General features: G+C 39.3%; 1 protein-coding gene across 2 annotated transcripts in view; it reads right to left on the bottom strand.

Annotated features, from left to right (window-relative positions):
• Positions 1-13841, bottom strand: part of TMEM131 (transmembrane protein 131) — a 199288-nt gene that overhangs the window by 37792 nt on the left and 147655 nt on the right. For both annotated transcript variants that reach the window (XM_060116828.1, XM_060116829.1), the window contains exons 24-31: positions 13357-13466; positions 12840-12906; positions 5403-5554; positions 4855-4997; positions 3708-3894; positions 2467-2652; positions 1268-1426; positions 303-880 (exon numbers count right to left, since the gene is read on the bottom strand). In XM_060116828.1, the coding sequence (XP_059972811.1) occupies positions 303-880; positions 1268-1426; positions 2467-2652; positions 3708-3894; positions 4855-4997; positions 5403-5554; positions 12840-12906; positions 13357-13466 (1582 nt within the window). The remainder of the gene's footprint in view (positions 1-302; positions 881-1267; positions 1427-2466; positions 2653-3707; positions 3895-4854; positions 4998-5402; positions 5555-12839; positions 12907-13356; positions 13467-13841) is intronic.

The following is a 13841-nucleotide window of genomic DNA, read 5'->3' as shown; positions in this document are numbered from 1 at the left end:
CTCAACCTGCCACAGTAACACAGTAATCACACACAGTTGAAAAGGAAAACAGTAGATGTCCAATAAATTCCTGAATTTGGCAAGTAATCTAAGAAATACAAATATCTTTCACGACAAATGGATACCTCTATTTGCATCTTGATATGGAAAAGCTCAAGTCCAAGAGCAGAGATGAACTTGAGCCAGAAGAACACCTACTAACTTAGCTGCTCATCACAACGACGATCACAGTAGCCCCTTAAACACGTGCTGGCTCTCCCCTCACGTGTCACGCTTTCCTGGCCGTGAGAACCCATGATTACCTTTGCTTTTCGACAGTGGTGAAGGCGGCTGCTCTGCAAACACTTCCAGGGGTGGGGAGTCGTGGTGGTCGAAGTCTTTGTCCATGGCTTCGATGAGACTGGTGATGTCCGAGTCCTCTGAGCTGTGCCGTGTGCTGCTGGGGTGCTCTGGGTGGGAAGGGTGCGCGAGGGGTGCGGGGGACAGTCTCTCGGGCTGTGGCTCCTGGTGTTGAGGCACTGGCGGTGGTGCTGGCGAGTGCTGCTCCAGCGGGCTGTGGGCGTGGTGCTGGCTGCCGTGCTGGCTCTGTTTTGCCCCCTTGGACTTCCTGCCCGCTGTGTGACCCTGGGCCACGGCATGTGAATCTAAGGCCAGGGCGCTGGCTTTGCTCGCCGACTGGGCGTTAGTCCTGCTAGAGGTACTTGCGCTGCTTCTGGCTCTGACGTTTTCCACGTCAGCTGAGTTTCTGTTGCCGTGGCTGCTGTGTGGGTGGACTGGTGGGCCACACTGCTTATGACTCCCTGCGCTGGGTCGGGACGCCGAACCGCCTGGTCCACAGAACCCCCTACTGTGACTGGGGTCACAGCTGAGTGTGTTCAAGCTGAAAAAAGGACCAACTGCAGATCAGTAATAGCAACCTACAAGATCTAAGATTAAAAACATCACTTCACCAGTAGAGCCACCATAAATATGAACTACCCGAAGGAAAAAACAGCAAGGAATAGGATACTTTCCACAACTGGACTGGGTCTGTTCCAACTGACAGTTTAGGAATTGAGGTATTGATACAACTGAGAATATTTTAGCCCTTATCAATATAATAAACACATGGCATTTGCTATGAGTTCTTAGTAACAGAGTACTATACGCAGGGTATTGAAGATTGTTCCCCCTGAGCAAAGATGAAAAGAAGAAACTTATTTTTTCTTTTAGTTACATCGGCCAAATCTATATATTTGGAGAATTTATTTCCGGCAGGTGAACGTACTTTCCTTCAGATGAAATACCAACGATTCTCCTGAGATCAAATGGTCTTCCCACATCAAAGGGCGGGTTCGAGGCCTCAAAGGATAGTCGCCTTCGAAATGGCTCCCAAATTCCTTGAGCTTCTAAATAGGCTGTTCCAATTACCAAAAGAAACAGTGCACTGCAGGGGTACAGAAGTTGGAGAATCGGGGTTCATTTGTGAGTGCAAGAGTAACAAAACGTGACATTAAAGGCAAGTTTCTTGGTAAAGTACAATATGATATAAAAAACAAAATGCCTGGGACGTGACAAAAAAGCATTATGGATGAAAGTTTGCACACTGACTTTTCTAGAATGCCAACGTACACAGAGGCTCGTACGGAGGAAATAATTATTTGTATCAGAACTGACACTGGAGGGTAGCTTTTCTTTTACCAAGAAGAAGGAGCTCTTATCTTTTCTTTTAGTTCTAACTCTCTAGGCCAACTCTTTTCCCTTAAAGGATGTGCAGGGTAACTATGTAAGTTAATTCAGAGGTGAGTATATCTCATTCTTAAAAAAACATAAAGAGGGCCTCCCTGGTGGCGCAAGTGGTTGAGAGTCCGCCTGCCGATGCAGGGGATGCGGGTTCGTGCCCCGGTCTGGGAGGATCCCACATGTCGCGGAGCAGCTGGGCCCGTGAGCCATGGCCGCTGAGCCTGCGCGTCCGGAGCCTGCGCGTCCGGAGCCTGTGCTCCGCAACGGGGGAGGCCACAGCAGTGAGAGGCCCGCATACCGAAAAAAAAAAAAAAAAACATAAAGAAATATGCTGAAAAAAAGATGAGGATGGTGAGGGTTTAAAAAATATTTCTCATCAGTTTTATGTTGCTTAGGTATGACTCAGGAGGAATAAACTATTATGTTGAGTACATTACAAATGCCCAAATCGAGGAACTACCTGGTAAATTATGCATGTTTTTTTCCTTTAAGAAATTAACCTGTACTTAATTTGTATAACAAATTTCAAAGGTAGAAAAGACTCTGGTTTATCGTATATGCCACCCAAGAAGGGTTCAGTTCTGACTGCTCCCACTGGTGTATGTAGGCTTGACGAGAGAGGTCTGCCTGCTTTGTTCGTTGGTGAATCCCCGGCACTCAGAACAGTGAATGGCACGTAGTGGGCCCATGATAAACAGTGTCAAGTGATGCCTAAATACTAATCTCGAAAGAAGACACAAGTACCTCATTATTCCTGAGATGATGATGTACAGAGCCAGCTCCCAGTTGGGTCTGGGCAGGGCTTCTGCACAGGTTGCTAACATATGGTAAGGAAGGGATGCATTCAATACAAATACGAATTCAGAGCCACTGGTTGTTATAAACTTCAGTTCACGAATGACTCTAGAAGCTGTGAAATCAGGAGTAAACCTAAAACGGAATGATGGCAGTGAGACTAAAGTTTTTAAAAATACACGGCGAACAGTTTAAACATAATGCCTTTGAGACCGAACACAGAATTTTAGAGTCTGATACTTTTATTCAACTTTCTCATTTTAGGATGGACAAAGTATTGCCCTATGGGGTGAATAACCAAAACAATTATATTCTGTAGATAACTGGAGAAGTTACATAAAAAGAGAACAATCATCAGCTTCCCTTGATTATTAACTAGGAAAGTAGTCTCTGAGCTTCCTTCCCTTCCCTCCTCCTTCCTCCTTTAGTTAATCCACACTCTTCTCCTACGATGCATTCCCACTGCCTTTGTGTGTGTGTGTGTGTGTAGAGAACCACCCTAGCCCTACTGATGTGCATCTCCTGCAGCACCGCTTTCTGCCCTAATTATATTATTTTTATTTTGTTAACTGTACGCTCTGCAAGCACACGATCTGCACGTTGAGGAAAGGTGTCTTATCCCTCACTGTACCTTCAGGTGCCAAGTGTTATGGCTTACATGGAGTAACGCAGTTACTTATAAAGTAAGTGTCCACTGAAGGTCATGAAATTATCACTCCACTAAGGGGACAGAAGTTACATTTTACTATATAAACTTTATAACATAACAAGTTATCAATTGTTAAAATATGCTGCAACTATTGCCGATGTAGGCATTAAAACTGTCTTCTGACCAAAATATCACACATTTGTATACACTGCACAACACAGAAAAACTGCATGTGTGTAACACAGGTGTCTGCTCTGCTGCTGAGACTGAATTCATAGTCAGTTTCCTACACAATCTTGAAAATAATTTTGAAACTGGTTTCTAAGACTATCCGATCCACTTTGGAGTTCCACAATTTTGAAAACAAAGATATGAAGAAATAACCAAAGATTAAGTGAAGAAAAAAATCAAATGAATATATTTGTGGATAAAGACCTTTTTCTGTGAGTATGAAAACAATTTCAGTATAAAGTTTGAACAACTCCAGTATAAAAAGTTAATGAGAAGTTAGTGATTCGTTATCTTATGAGAAAATACTTACAAAATGATTATGTCTTTAGAGGCATTGGCACTTAGTGCAAATTCTTGACAATTGACAACTTTAAAGCCATATCCCTCACATGAGTACCCACTGACTTCAATGGTTTCTATGTGAATTTGAAGTTGTCCTGTATTCTCTACTTTAAATGTTCTTTTCAATGTGAAATTTGGTTCTCTTAGTTTCAAACCTAAAGGAAAAAAATGAGGAGTGAGTATAAATCTTGCTGTCCTGTGCTCCAGGTCCAAGTAATGATAATACCTTCTTCATGAATGTATCCCAGAGATTATGAACGAGCTCCTCAGGGCAAAGAGATCAGCCATTACCCAGATTTCATCAGGAAGTACTCTACTTTGTTAAGTCATTTTAGATGGCTGAAGTTTAATTTTGCAGTAAGTCCCCTACATACGAACGAGTTTAGTTCCAAGAGTGCGTTCGTGAGTCCAATTTGTTCGTAAGTCCAACAAAGTTAGCCTAGGTACCTAACCAACACAACTGGCTATATAGTACTATACTGTAATAGGTTTATAATACGTTTCACACAAATAATACATAAAAAACAAACAAACACAAGAAATAAAACATTTTTAATCTTACAGTACAGTACCTTGAAAAGTACAGTAGTACAGTAAACAGCTGGCATACAGGGGCTGGCTGCAGTACTCGCTACATCACCGCTGCTTTTACGGTTGCTTCTGGACATCCTGGGCTTGAAATAAAGGTACTGTACTACTGTGCTCTATACAGTACTGTAAAGTACACAAAAGTACAATCACTTGTAGAGGATGCACGCACGTGACAATGTGCGCCAGACACGTGAACTAACTTACGGGATTGGACATGCAAACGCATGTTTGCATCTTTGAAAGTCTGCAACTCGAAGGTTCATATGTACGGGACTTATTGTGCTTTATTTTTCACATTCAGAGTAAACCATCTAAGGCATGCAATGAATACTGACACTTCAAATTTTTTAAGGTCCAAACCAAACAACTCTGAAAGCAAGTCAGGGTGTTTTCTTAAAATCTTAAGTATCCATCATTAATATACACATGTGTACATGTAGAAATACCGTTCTTGTTTTTGGAATTATTTACTGTTGACAACAAACGCTGAAATTTGTGCCCTTGGATATGACAGGAATACTCACTGTCTGTACAGTCTTTTAATAATGCTTCTGTGATTTTAAAGCGCAAGGAGCTCCCTGGACCTGGAAGCTTGCCTGCCACCCTCAAGTTCTCAGTTGTTCCTTGTCCTTGGACCATCACAGCATCCATCACAGTCAGGTTATTTCTACGTAAGAACAAGAACCACAGATTTTCCTCCCATTAAATTTGCACAATCTTTTGATCTATAATTTTTACTGTTACTTTATAAACCATGTAAAAATTAATACACTAAATTTAATGGTGAAACATTTACACTTGGAAAATTTTTAAATGTTTACACAAAGAGGAGCAAGAGGTTTTCACTCTGAAGAGTCACACGTGGTACAGGAAGACAGTATTCAGGTCTTTTAGCTAAAAATATAATCACAACGGTATGTTTCATGAGGCGTGGTATGTGTGTGTGTATTTTGGGAAAAATGAATACCCTATTTCATAAATAAATTAATGCAAATATTAATATTGAAACGAATCAAGAAAGGGCTCTATGCAAGTACTAAAAGTCAATCCACACTTAAATCACAGAACATACCTGATTATGATTAGGGAAGAAACAGTTCTATTGTGAATTGGAGTAAACTTTACTTTGACAGATTTCTTTTCTCCAGGTTTTAAAATTAGGTTTAAAATTAAATGTCGGGAGAGGCCCTCTGTAAATCCTGTTGAACTCTGCAGTGGATGAGCCTTGAATCATTGGGTAAACAAACAGGAGTCATTAGTATATTCTCTGGAAAATTTTTTTTCCCTTTACCCCATCCACAGCCCAGTATTAGTTTCTCGAATTGATCAACTATATAAACAATTTTATCCCTGATGATTTAGAGGCTGGATGGCTGGCAAGCAGAGCTGGGCAACTAATGATGACACTTTATAGTCTGCATTAAGTCCCAGAAAGGGCTTTGTTCCCCAGGTCACCGAAGTCTTCATGTTTGTACTAAGCACTTGTTTTTGTGTACAGATCTTTTTATTTTTAACTTTAAAAGTTTTGAAACATGACACAAAAACAGAAAAGGACACAAACCTAAGAGATGAGTAGCTCAGTGTTTTAGCACAAAGCAAACAGCTGTGTACTGAACACCCAGCACCCCGAAGTCCCACCAGTGCTGTCCCCACTTTCAGTCACTCTTTTTCTGCCCCTCCCCTCAGACAGATACCAGCTGGAGCATCCTAAGGTTGCATCATTTTTTTTTTTTTTTTTTAATCTTTTTGCGGTATGCGGGCCTCTCACTGTCGTGGCCTCTCCCGTTGCGGAGCACAGGCTCCGGACGCGCAGGCCCAGCGGCCATGGCTCACGGGCCCAGCCGCTCCGCGGCATATGGGATCCTCCCAGATCGGGGCACGAACCCGTATCCCCTGCATCGGCAGGCGGACTCTCAACCACTGCGCCACCAGGGAGGCCCGGTTGCATCATTTTATTTGTAAAAATATTTCCAATTCATATCAATCTATCTGTGAATTTTATTTTGAAAGCTAAGCCCATAATTACTATTTCATAAACACTTGATGATTTAAAGTTCAAGTAATAGCTTAATTCAATAATCAAAATATGACTTCCCAACAGTTATAGATAAAATTAAAAAACATTTATTATTTTTAAAAAAATGATAGTTCACATATAAAGCTACACTGTTCTGATTTCAAGTATCATTAATCTTAAACTTTTTGGGGGGAAGGGTTGGTAATACTTGGGTATAAATGTCCATGGCTCTACATGGCTCTGCTAACTTGTGAAAGGAGAGTGCATTTTGTATGATTTTTCTACTATATCCAGATCTATCTACTTCAACAGCATGATTCTACAAACATAACTTCATAGTCAACAGACTTTGTGAAGCACACTACTTTTAAATTCTCACTTCTGAGGCAAATATTTTTTCCTACATCGAAAATTCTTCTCTGTCCATGTCTACTAGGACAACAATGTTTCGATTGCTCCAAAATGGTTGGTAAATAGGTTCCCTTTTAAGTGAACTATTCTGAGTAATTGATGAACACATTATACATTATACATATTTTCACCAAACAACTAATTTAAACTCTGATGACTTGGAAAATACTTTAGGATGTTGTAATGCCTCTGGGATATCACTAAGGCCCTCAATAATTCTCAATAATTGTTGTAGTGGTGGTTCTTAAAAAGGGATTCATGGACCCCTGGGGATCTCAGAGGTCTTTTCAGGTGTCAAAACTATTTTCAGAACACCGACAGACGTTCTTTGCCTTTTTCACTGTGTTGACCTTTGCAGTGCTGGTCAGCAAAAGCAATGGTGGGTAAAACTGCTGACCCTTTAGCTAGAAGCAAGGCAGTGGCATCAAACTTCCCTAGTAGCCACTGTCTTCCTCACTGCCATGCACTTGCAGTTAAAAAAAAAAAAAAAAAACCAAAACTGTTACTGATTAAACAGTAATAAATATTAATCTTATTAAATCTCAACCCTTGAGCACATGCCTTTTTTGTTGTTTTTGGATCACTGTGTTTTCATTGTCATTTGTCTCTAGGTATTTTTTGATTTCCTCTTCGATTTCTTCAGTGATCTCTTGGTTATTCAGTAACATATTGTTTAGCCTCCATGTGTTTGTGTTTTTTACATTTTTTTCCTGTAATTTATTTCTAATCTCATAGCGTCGTGGTCAGAAAAGATGCTTGATATGATTTCAGTTTTCTTAAATTTACTGAGGCTTGATTTATGACAAGATGTGATCTATCCTGGAGAATGTTCTGTGCGCACTTGAGAAGAAAGTGTAATCTGCTGTTTTTGGATGGAATGTCCTATAAATATCCATTGAATCTATCTGGTCTGTTGTGTCATTTAAAGCTGCTGTTTCCTTATTTATTTTCATTTTGGATCATCTGCCCATTGGTGTAAGTGAGGTGTTAAAGTCCCCCACTATTTTTGTGTTACTGTCGATTTCCTCTTTTATAGCTGTTAGCAGTTGCCTTATGTATTGAGGTGCTCCTATGTTGGGTGCATATATATTTATAATTGTTATATCTTTTTCTTGGATTGCTTCCTTGATCATTATGTAGTGTCCTTCCTTGTCTCTTGTAACCTTCTTTATTTTAAAGTCTATTTTATCTGATATGAGTACTGCTACTCCAGCTTTCTTTTGATTTCCATTTGCATGGAATATCTTTTTCCATCCCCTCACTTTCAGTCTGTATGTGTCCCTAGGTCTGAAGTGGGTCTCCTGTAGATAGCATATATATGGGTCTTGTTTCTGTATCCATTCAGCAAGGCTGTGTCTTTTACATGGAGCATTTAATCCATTCCCGTTTAAGGTAATTATCGATATGTATGTTCCTATGACCATTTTCTTAATTGTTTTGGGTTTGTTTTTGTAGGTCCTTTTCTTCTCTTGTGTTTCCCACTTAGAGAAGTTCCTTTAGCCTTTGTTGTAGAGCTGGTTTGGTGGTGCTGAATTCTCTTAGCTTTTGCTTGTCTGTAAAGCTTTTGATTTCTTCGAGGAATCTGAATGAGATCCCTGCTGGGTAGAGCAATCTTGGTTGTAGGTTCCTCCCTTTCATCACTTTAAGTATATCATGCCACTCCCTTCTGGCTTGTAGAGGTTCTGCTGAGAAATCAGCTGTTAACCTTATGGGAGTTCCCTTGTATGTTATTTGTCATTTTTCCCTTGTTGCTTTTAATAATTATTCTTTGTCCTTAATTTTTGTCAATTTAATTACTTTGTGTCTCGGCATGTGTCTCCTTGGGTTTATCCTGCCTGGGACTCTCTGCACTTCCTGGACTTGGGTGGTTATTTCCTTTCCCATGTTAGGGATGTTTTCAACTATAATCTCTTCAAATATTTTCTCAGGTCCTCTCTCTCTTCTCCTTCTGGGACTCCTATAATGTGAATGTTGGTGCGTTTAATGTTGTCCCAGAGGTCTCTCAGGCTGTCTTCATTTCTTTTCATTCTTTTTTCTTTATTCTGTTCTGCAGCAGTGAAATCCACCATTCTATCTTCGAGGTCACTTATCCATTCTTCTGCCTCAGTTATTCTGCTACTGATTCCTTCTAGTGTATTTTTCATTTCACTTATATTGTTCATCTCTGTTTGTTTGTTCTTTAATTCTTCTAGGTGTTTGTTCTTTAATTCTTCTGGGTCTTTGTTAAACATTTCTTGCATCTTCTCAATCTTTGCCTCCATTCTTTTTCCAAGGTCCTGGATCATCTTCACTACCATTATTCTGAATTCTTTTTCTGGAAGGTTGCCTATCTCCACTTCATTTAGTTGTTTTTCTGGGGTTTTATCTTGTTCCTTCATCTGGTACATAGTCCTCTGCCTTTTCATTTTGCCTGTCTTTCTGTGAATGTGGTTTTCATTCCACAGGCTGCAGAACTGTAGTTCTTCTTGTTTCTGCTGTCTGCTCTCTGGAGGGTGAGGCTATTTACTGAGCACGTGCCTTTTCAATACCATGTGATAAAGTGGAGTACACATGCAGCACCCCTTGCAGCATGCTGGACCATGCTGTCTGGAAGAGCTATCGTTTCAGATGCCAACTGAACTAGTTCCTGCCTCCACAACACCATTTATATTTGAAAAGACGATTGACAGTGAATATATGGTTATTCAGACTGGAGTAGTTAGTAGACATTTTTATGAAAATGAAGTGCATCTGTTCCTTTAAGGGAAACAACTGAAGCATTCGTTGTCAATGGTAAAATTTGGGTGTTTGAGCAAAATTTAGAGTTTTGGTCCTGTGAGCTTTAGAGCCAATAGTTAAAGAACTCCCTGATGAGATTAGTGGTTGTAAGAATGAATATGATTTTCTGGATACCGCAGAGTGAATTGTGTCAACATTTGGAAGCTCTTCATATCTTAGTGAACCAATATTTTCCAAATGACTGATGCATGGTGTTATGATAACTAAAAAGGCAATTAAGACTCTCCTTTTTGCAACTACATGAATGTGTCAGGTCAGGTCAGATATTTATCATATACTTCATCAAAAACAATGTATCATAAGAGACCGAATGCAGAAGCAGACAGGAGAATCTATCTGTTTAATAAGTCAGAGAGCCATTGAAGAGCTCTGTAAAAATGTAAAACAATCTACTCTTCTTGCAAAATGGTTCTTAAAAAAAAATATATATATTTTTCATTTTTATATTGTCTATGTCAAATAGAATGGGCTTATTATTTTATTATTATTTTAAATGAATTAAATTAATATTTTAATGATCTCTCAGTTTTAATTTCTAATATGGTAAATACTGATAGATGCAAACCACATAAACAAAGAACCTCTTTGGAGTCCTTAATAATTTTTAAAAATTGAGATAAAGTAGAAATCCTTAATTATTTTTCAGACTGTAAAGGAACCCTGAGACCAAATATTCTGAGATCCACAGTTTTATAGCACTGTAGAGAACTGTGATGGTATTTATCCTAAGCTCACCCTAAGACCTCCTCCAGCATTTCTTATTTAGAATAAATTCCTGAGGTCTAGAGTATTCTTATTCATCTTCCTATCTCTCACAGTACCTACACCTTGTAGGTACCACTAAAGATTTGGTAAGATAAAAAAAGGTAAATACTAGGTCATTTACTTCTTATGAGTATTTCCTCTCTTATAAAAGCAGAGTGAAAGGAATTTCTGGTTACTGAGCTTCCTAGGTATTTGCAGTCTAGATAGCCTTGAACTTATTATGTTGGCACTTTATGGATGGAAAAAGCAAAGCAAAAAAGATTCCAAGGGCTTCCCTGGTGGCGCAGTGGTTGAGAATCTGCCTGCCAATGCAGGGGACACGGGTTCGAGCCCTGGTCTGGGAAGATCCCACATGCCGTGGAGCAACTGGGCCCGTGAGCTACAATTACTGAGCCTGCGCGTCTGGAGCCTGTGCTCCACAAGAAGAGAGGCCGCGATAGTGAGAGGCCCGTGCACCGCGATGAAGAGTGGCCCCGCTTGCCACAACTAGAGAAAGCCCTCGCACAGAAACGAAGAACCAACACAGCCATAAATAAATAAATAAATAAATAAATAAAAATAATTTTAAAAAAAAAGAACTGAATTTGTTAAAAAAAAAAAAAAAAGATTCCAAGAGAAGGGCATGGACTAGAATATGAGACTGTCTAAATTTCCGTCTAGTATTCTACCTATTACTCAGCAGAAAATAAAAATACAACATTGAAAATTACTTTCTCTTTTTAAAAAAATTACTTTCTTATATAAGATTTACTTAAAAATAGACATAAAAACAATTCCATAAAGGTTTGGCTAATTTATGCCTTATACATTAAAACACAAAGCTATGGGAAAGGACACAAATCCTTCAAGAACTACAAAACACCTAGTTGGACAGGTTAATTAGTGATTCCTAACAGTAATGACCATGTGTCACGAAAGTATGGGCAAGGGTTCTGGACTCTGAGAGAACTAGATTTGAATTTGGCCCTGCCAGTTATCACAGGTAGGAACTTGGGCAAGTTACTTCCTCTCTCTGAGCTTTGTTTTTCCACCACCAACAGAACAAGGGAAATACTTATTCTTAGGGTGGTTAGTAATAGCTCAGCCTAGCTACTGTAATGATTACATGAAATTATAAATGTGAATGCACCTGGCATAATGCTGATACATAGTAGGTGCTCATGAAATACTGAAAACCTTCGTATTGCCTTTTCTTTCCCACCTGGTGAGCCACAGATTGACTCACCCAGTCAACATTCATTGAGGGCTTCCTATGTCCCAAGCAACCCATCTAAGGGCTTCCATATTGGTCTGTTTAACCTGTTCAAAAACTTTGTAATATACAAATTATTAACTTCACTTACAAGTGAAGAAGTTGAAGTTTGGAAAGGTTTATTTACTTGGTCGAGGTGACCAAGTTAGTAGGTACAAAGCCATGGTTATTCTAGGAGCCAACCCCCCCTTATTCCAAATGGGAAGCAGCAAAGCCACAGCATGGCAGGAAGGCATCCCGTGGCTACTTGACAGGCTGGGACCGTGCTCAGCAAAAGAGCTCAGCAAAAGGAGAGAAAGGAGGTGGTCGTTTACTGTTTTCACTCAAAGTAATTCAGATGATGGAGGATTAACTAGATTCCTACTCTCATTCACTCAACACCATTCATATTATAAATGTGGGAAGGAAACCATATAAGTAGAAGACAAGCCCTCAAGGAGCTTACACCCAGAACTGGGAAACAAGGTACCTACCATATGTCAAAAAGAAAACAAAAAACACCGTTAACATGCTTGCAAACAAAGATTCAGGGAGAGCCAGAGAGCCGAATCAGTGCACGCTCCACAGCCATCAGGGCTGGTGTGAACAGGCTGTTTAAGGCTGGATGAGAGTGGCTGGGAAGGGCATCGAGGCCAAGAGACTTGGGCCAGTTTGCAGGTGGCTTTAGTTCCAAGTGCTAATTTCCTGACTGACACAGATCCTACACATTAAGTTCTTATATAATCATGAGTGGTTAGTGGCTGCTCAGCCTGGCCCGTATGATAGAGAATATTTGGTCCTAGAACAAACCAGTTTGTGTATACATTTATTAGTTTAAAAATACTTGTTGAGTTATAACTATGCTCATACTGCGCTAAGTATGAACACAGCTAGCTGTGGGTCTGGCCTTCATGGAGCTTACAATTTTATTAGAAAGTATCCAAAATAAAAATTTAAATGGCCAAGCTCAATATTTTGAGGCTAAATAAAAAAAAAAAAACATTATCTATCAGTATATACCTTATCTACATAATCTCAGAGGTTCTGGCAACCATTATTATGAACCTTAATGAGCTTATTGTTTAATGCCCACAAACAGGACCTTCTATCCAGGGTGCCTCATGGCAATCTAAATCCCACCCATTCTTCTGGGGCTTTCTGCCTCTAAAGTAATTACTAGCCGTTCTGACTTCTTCAGTAACTGGCCCTTCAACCAATTTAAGGATGGTCAATATTTTTCTTTCACATTTGCATTGATCATATCATAGAATTACTTCTTTGGAATAGTATGAAGTTTGAATACTTACACTGTTTCTGAAGACTTGGAATTCTAGTGTTCTTAAATCTATCTTTGCCACCTTACTTAAGTTAAACCTGAAATAAAAAAACATACACATATTTCTTTGTAAACAGCATCATAATTAAAGGGGTTATAAATACTAAGGTTGTGCTTATCTTTGGGCAGATTTTGAGATCAATGTTATCAGATTAACAGCCTTCAAAAAATAGCTACAACTTACAGTTAATATTTTGTTCACTTTTTAAAACTAAAATATTTGAAAGGCTCCACCACTTGCTTCCTCTTTATAAGATTTTAGGAAGTAGTTCTATATTATTTTTTTCTTGTCTTAAACTGGGAGCTTTTCTAGATGCTTAATATAATATCCATCTCTCTCCCCAGAACCTTCTCTCAACTTCAATTACAGATGCAGAATTTCTCTAAGCCCAATCTATTACTGTATGAGCTGAAATAGTTTTAAATGTGTAAAATAATAATTCATTGCTAATATGAAAACATTCTGATAATCTACCAGCAATGCCTACCTTGATATTAACTTATCTACAAAGACGGAAGGGTTGGAATATAAGGCCAGAGGAATAAACTGAATGTAGACAGGAGCATCTGCAGGATTTTCTAATGTAATCTCTTCTTCCTTAAACAAAGTAAAGACACAGTAAGTGAAAGACTGCCACCGTTAAAAGAGCCAGGACATGCAGGCAACCTAAGTGTCCACTGACAGATGAATGGATAAGGAAGATGTGGCACGTATATACAATGGAATATTACTCAGCCATAAAAAGAAACAAAATTGAGTAATTTGTAGTGAGGTGGATGGACCTAGAGTCTGTCATACAGAGTGAAGTAAGTCAGAAAGAGAAAAACAAATACCGTATGCTAACACATATATATATGGAATCTAAAAAAAAAAAATGGTTCTGATGAACCTACGGGCAGGACAGGAATAAAGACGCAGATGTAGAGAATGGACTTGAGGACACAGGGAGGGTGGGGGGGTGGAGGGTAAGCT

This window comes from Mesoplodon densirostris, chromosome 14 (assembly GCF_025265405.1).
Source record: "Mesoplodon densirostris isolate mMesDen1 chromosome 14, mMesDen1 primary haplotype, whole genome shotgun sequence".
Classification (NCBI taxonomy): domain Eukaryota; kingdom Metazoa; phylum Chordata; class Mammalia; order Artiodactyla; family Ziphiidae; genus Mesoplodon; species Mesoplodon densirostris.
The sequence above is the reverse complement of the archived record's forward strand: the minus strand, read 5'-3'. Positions and strand labels throughout refer to the sequence as shown.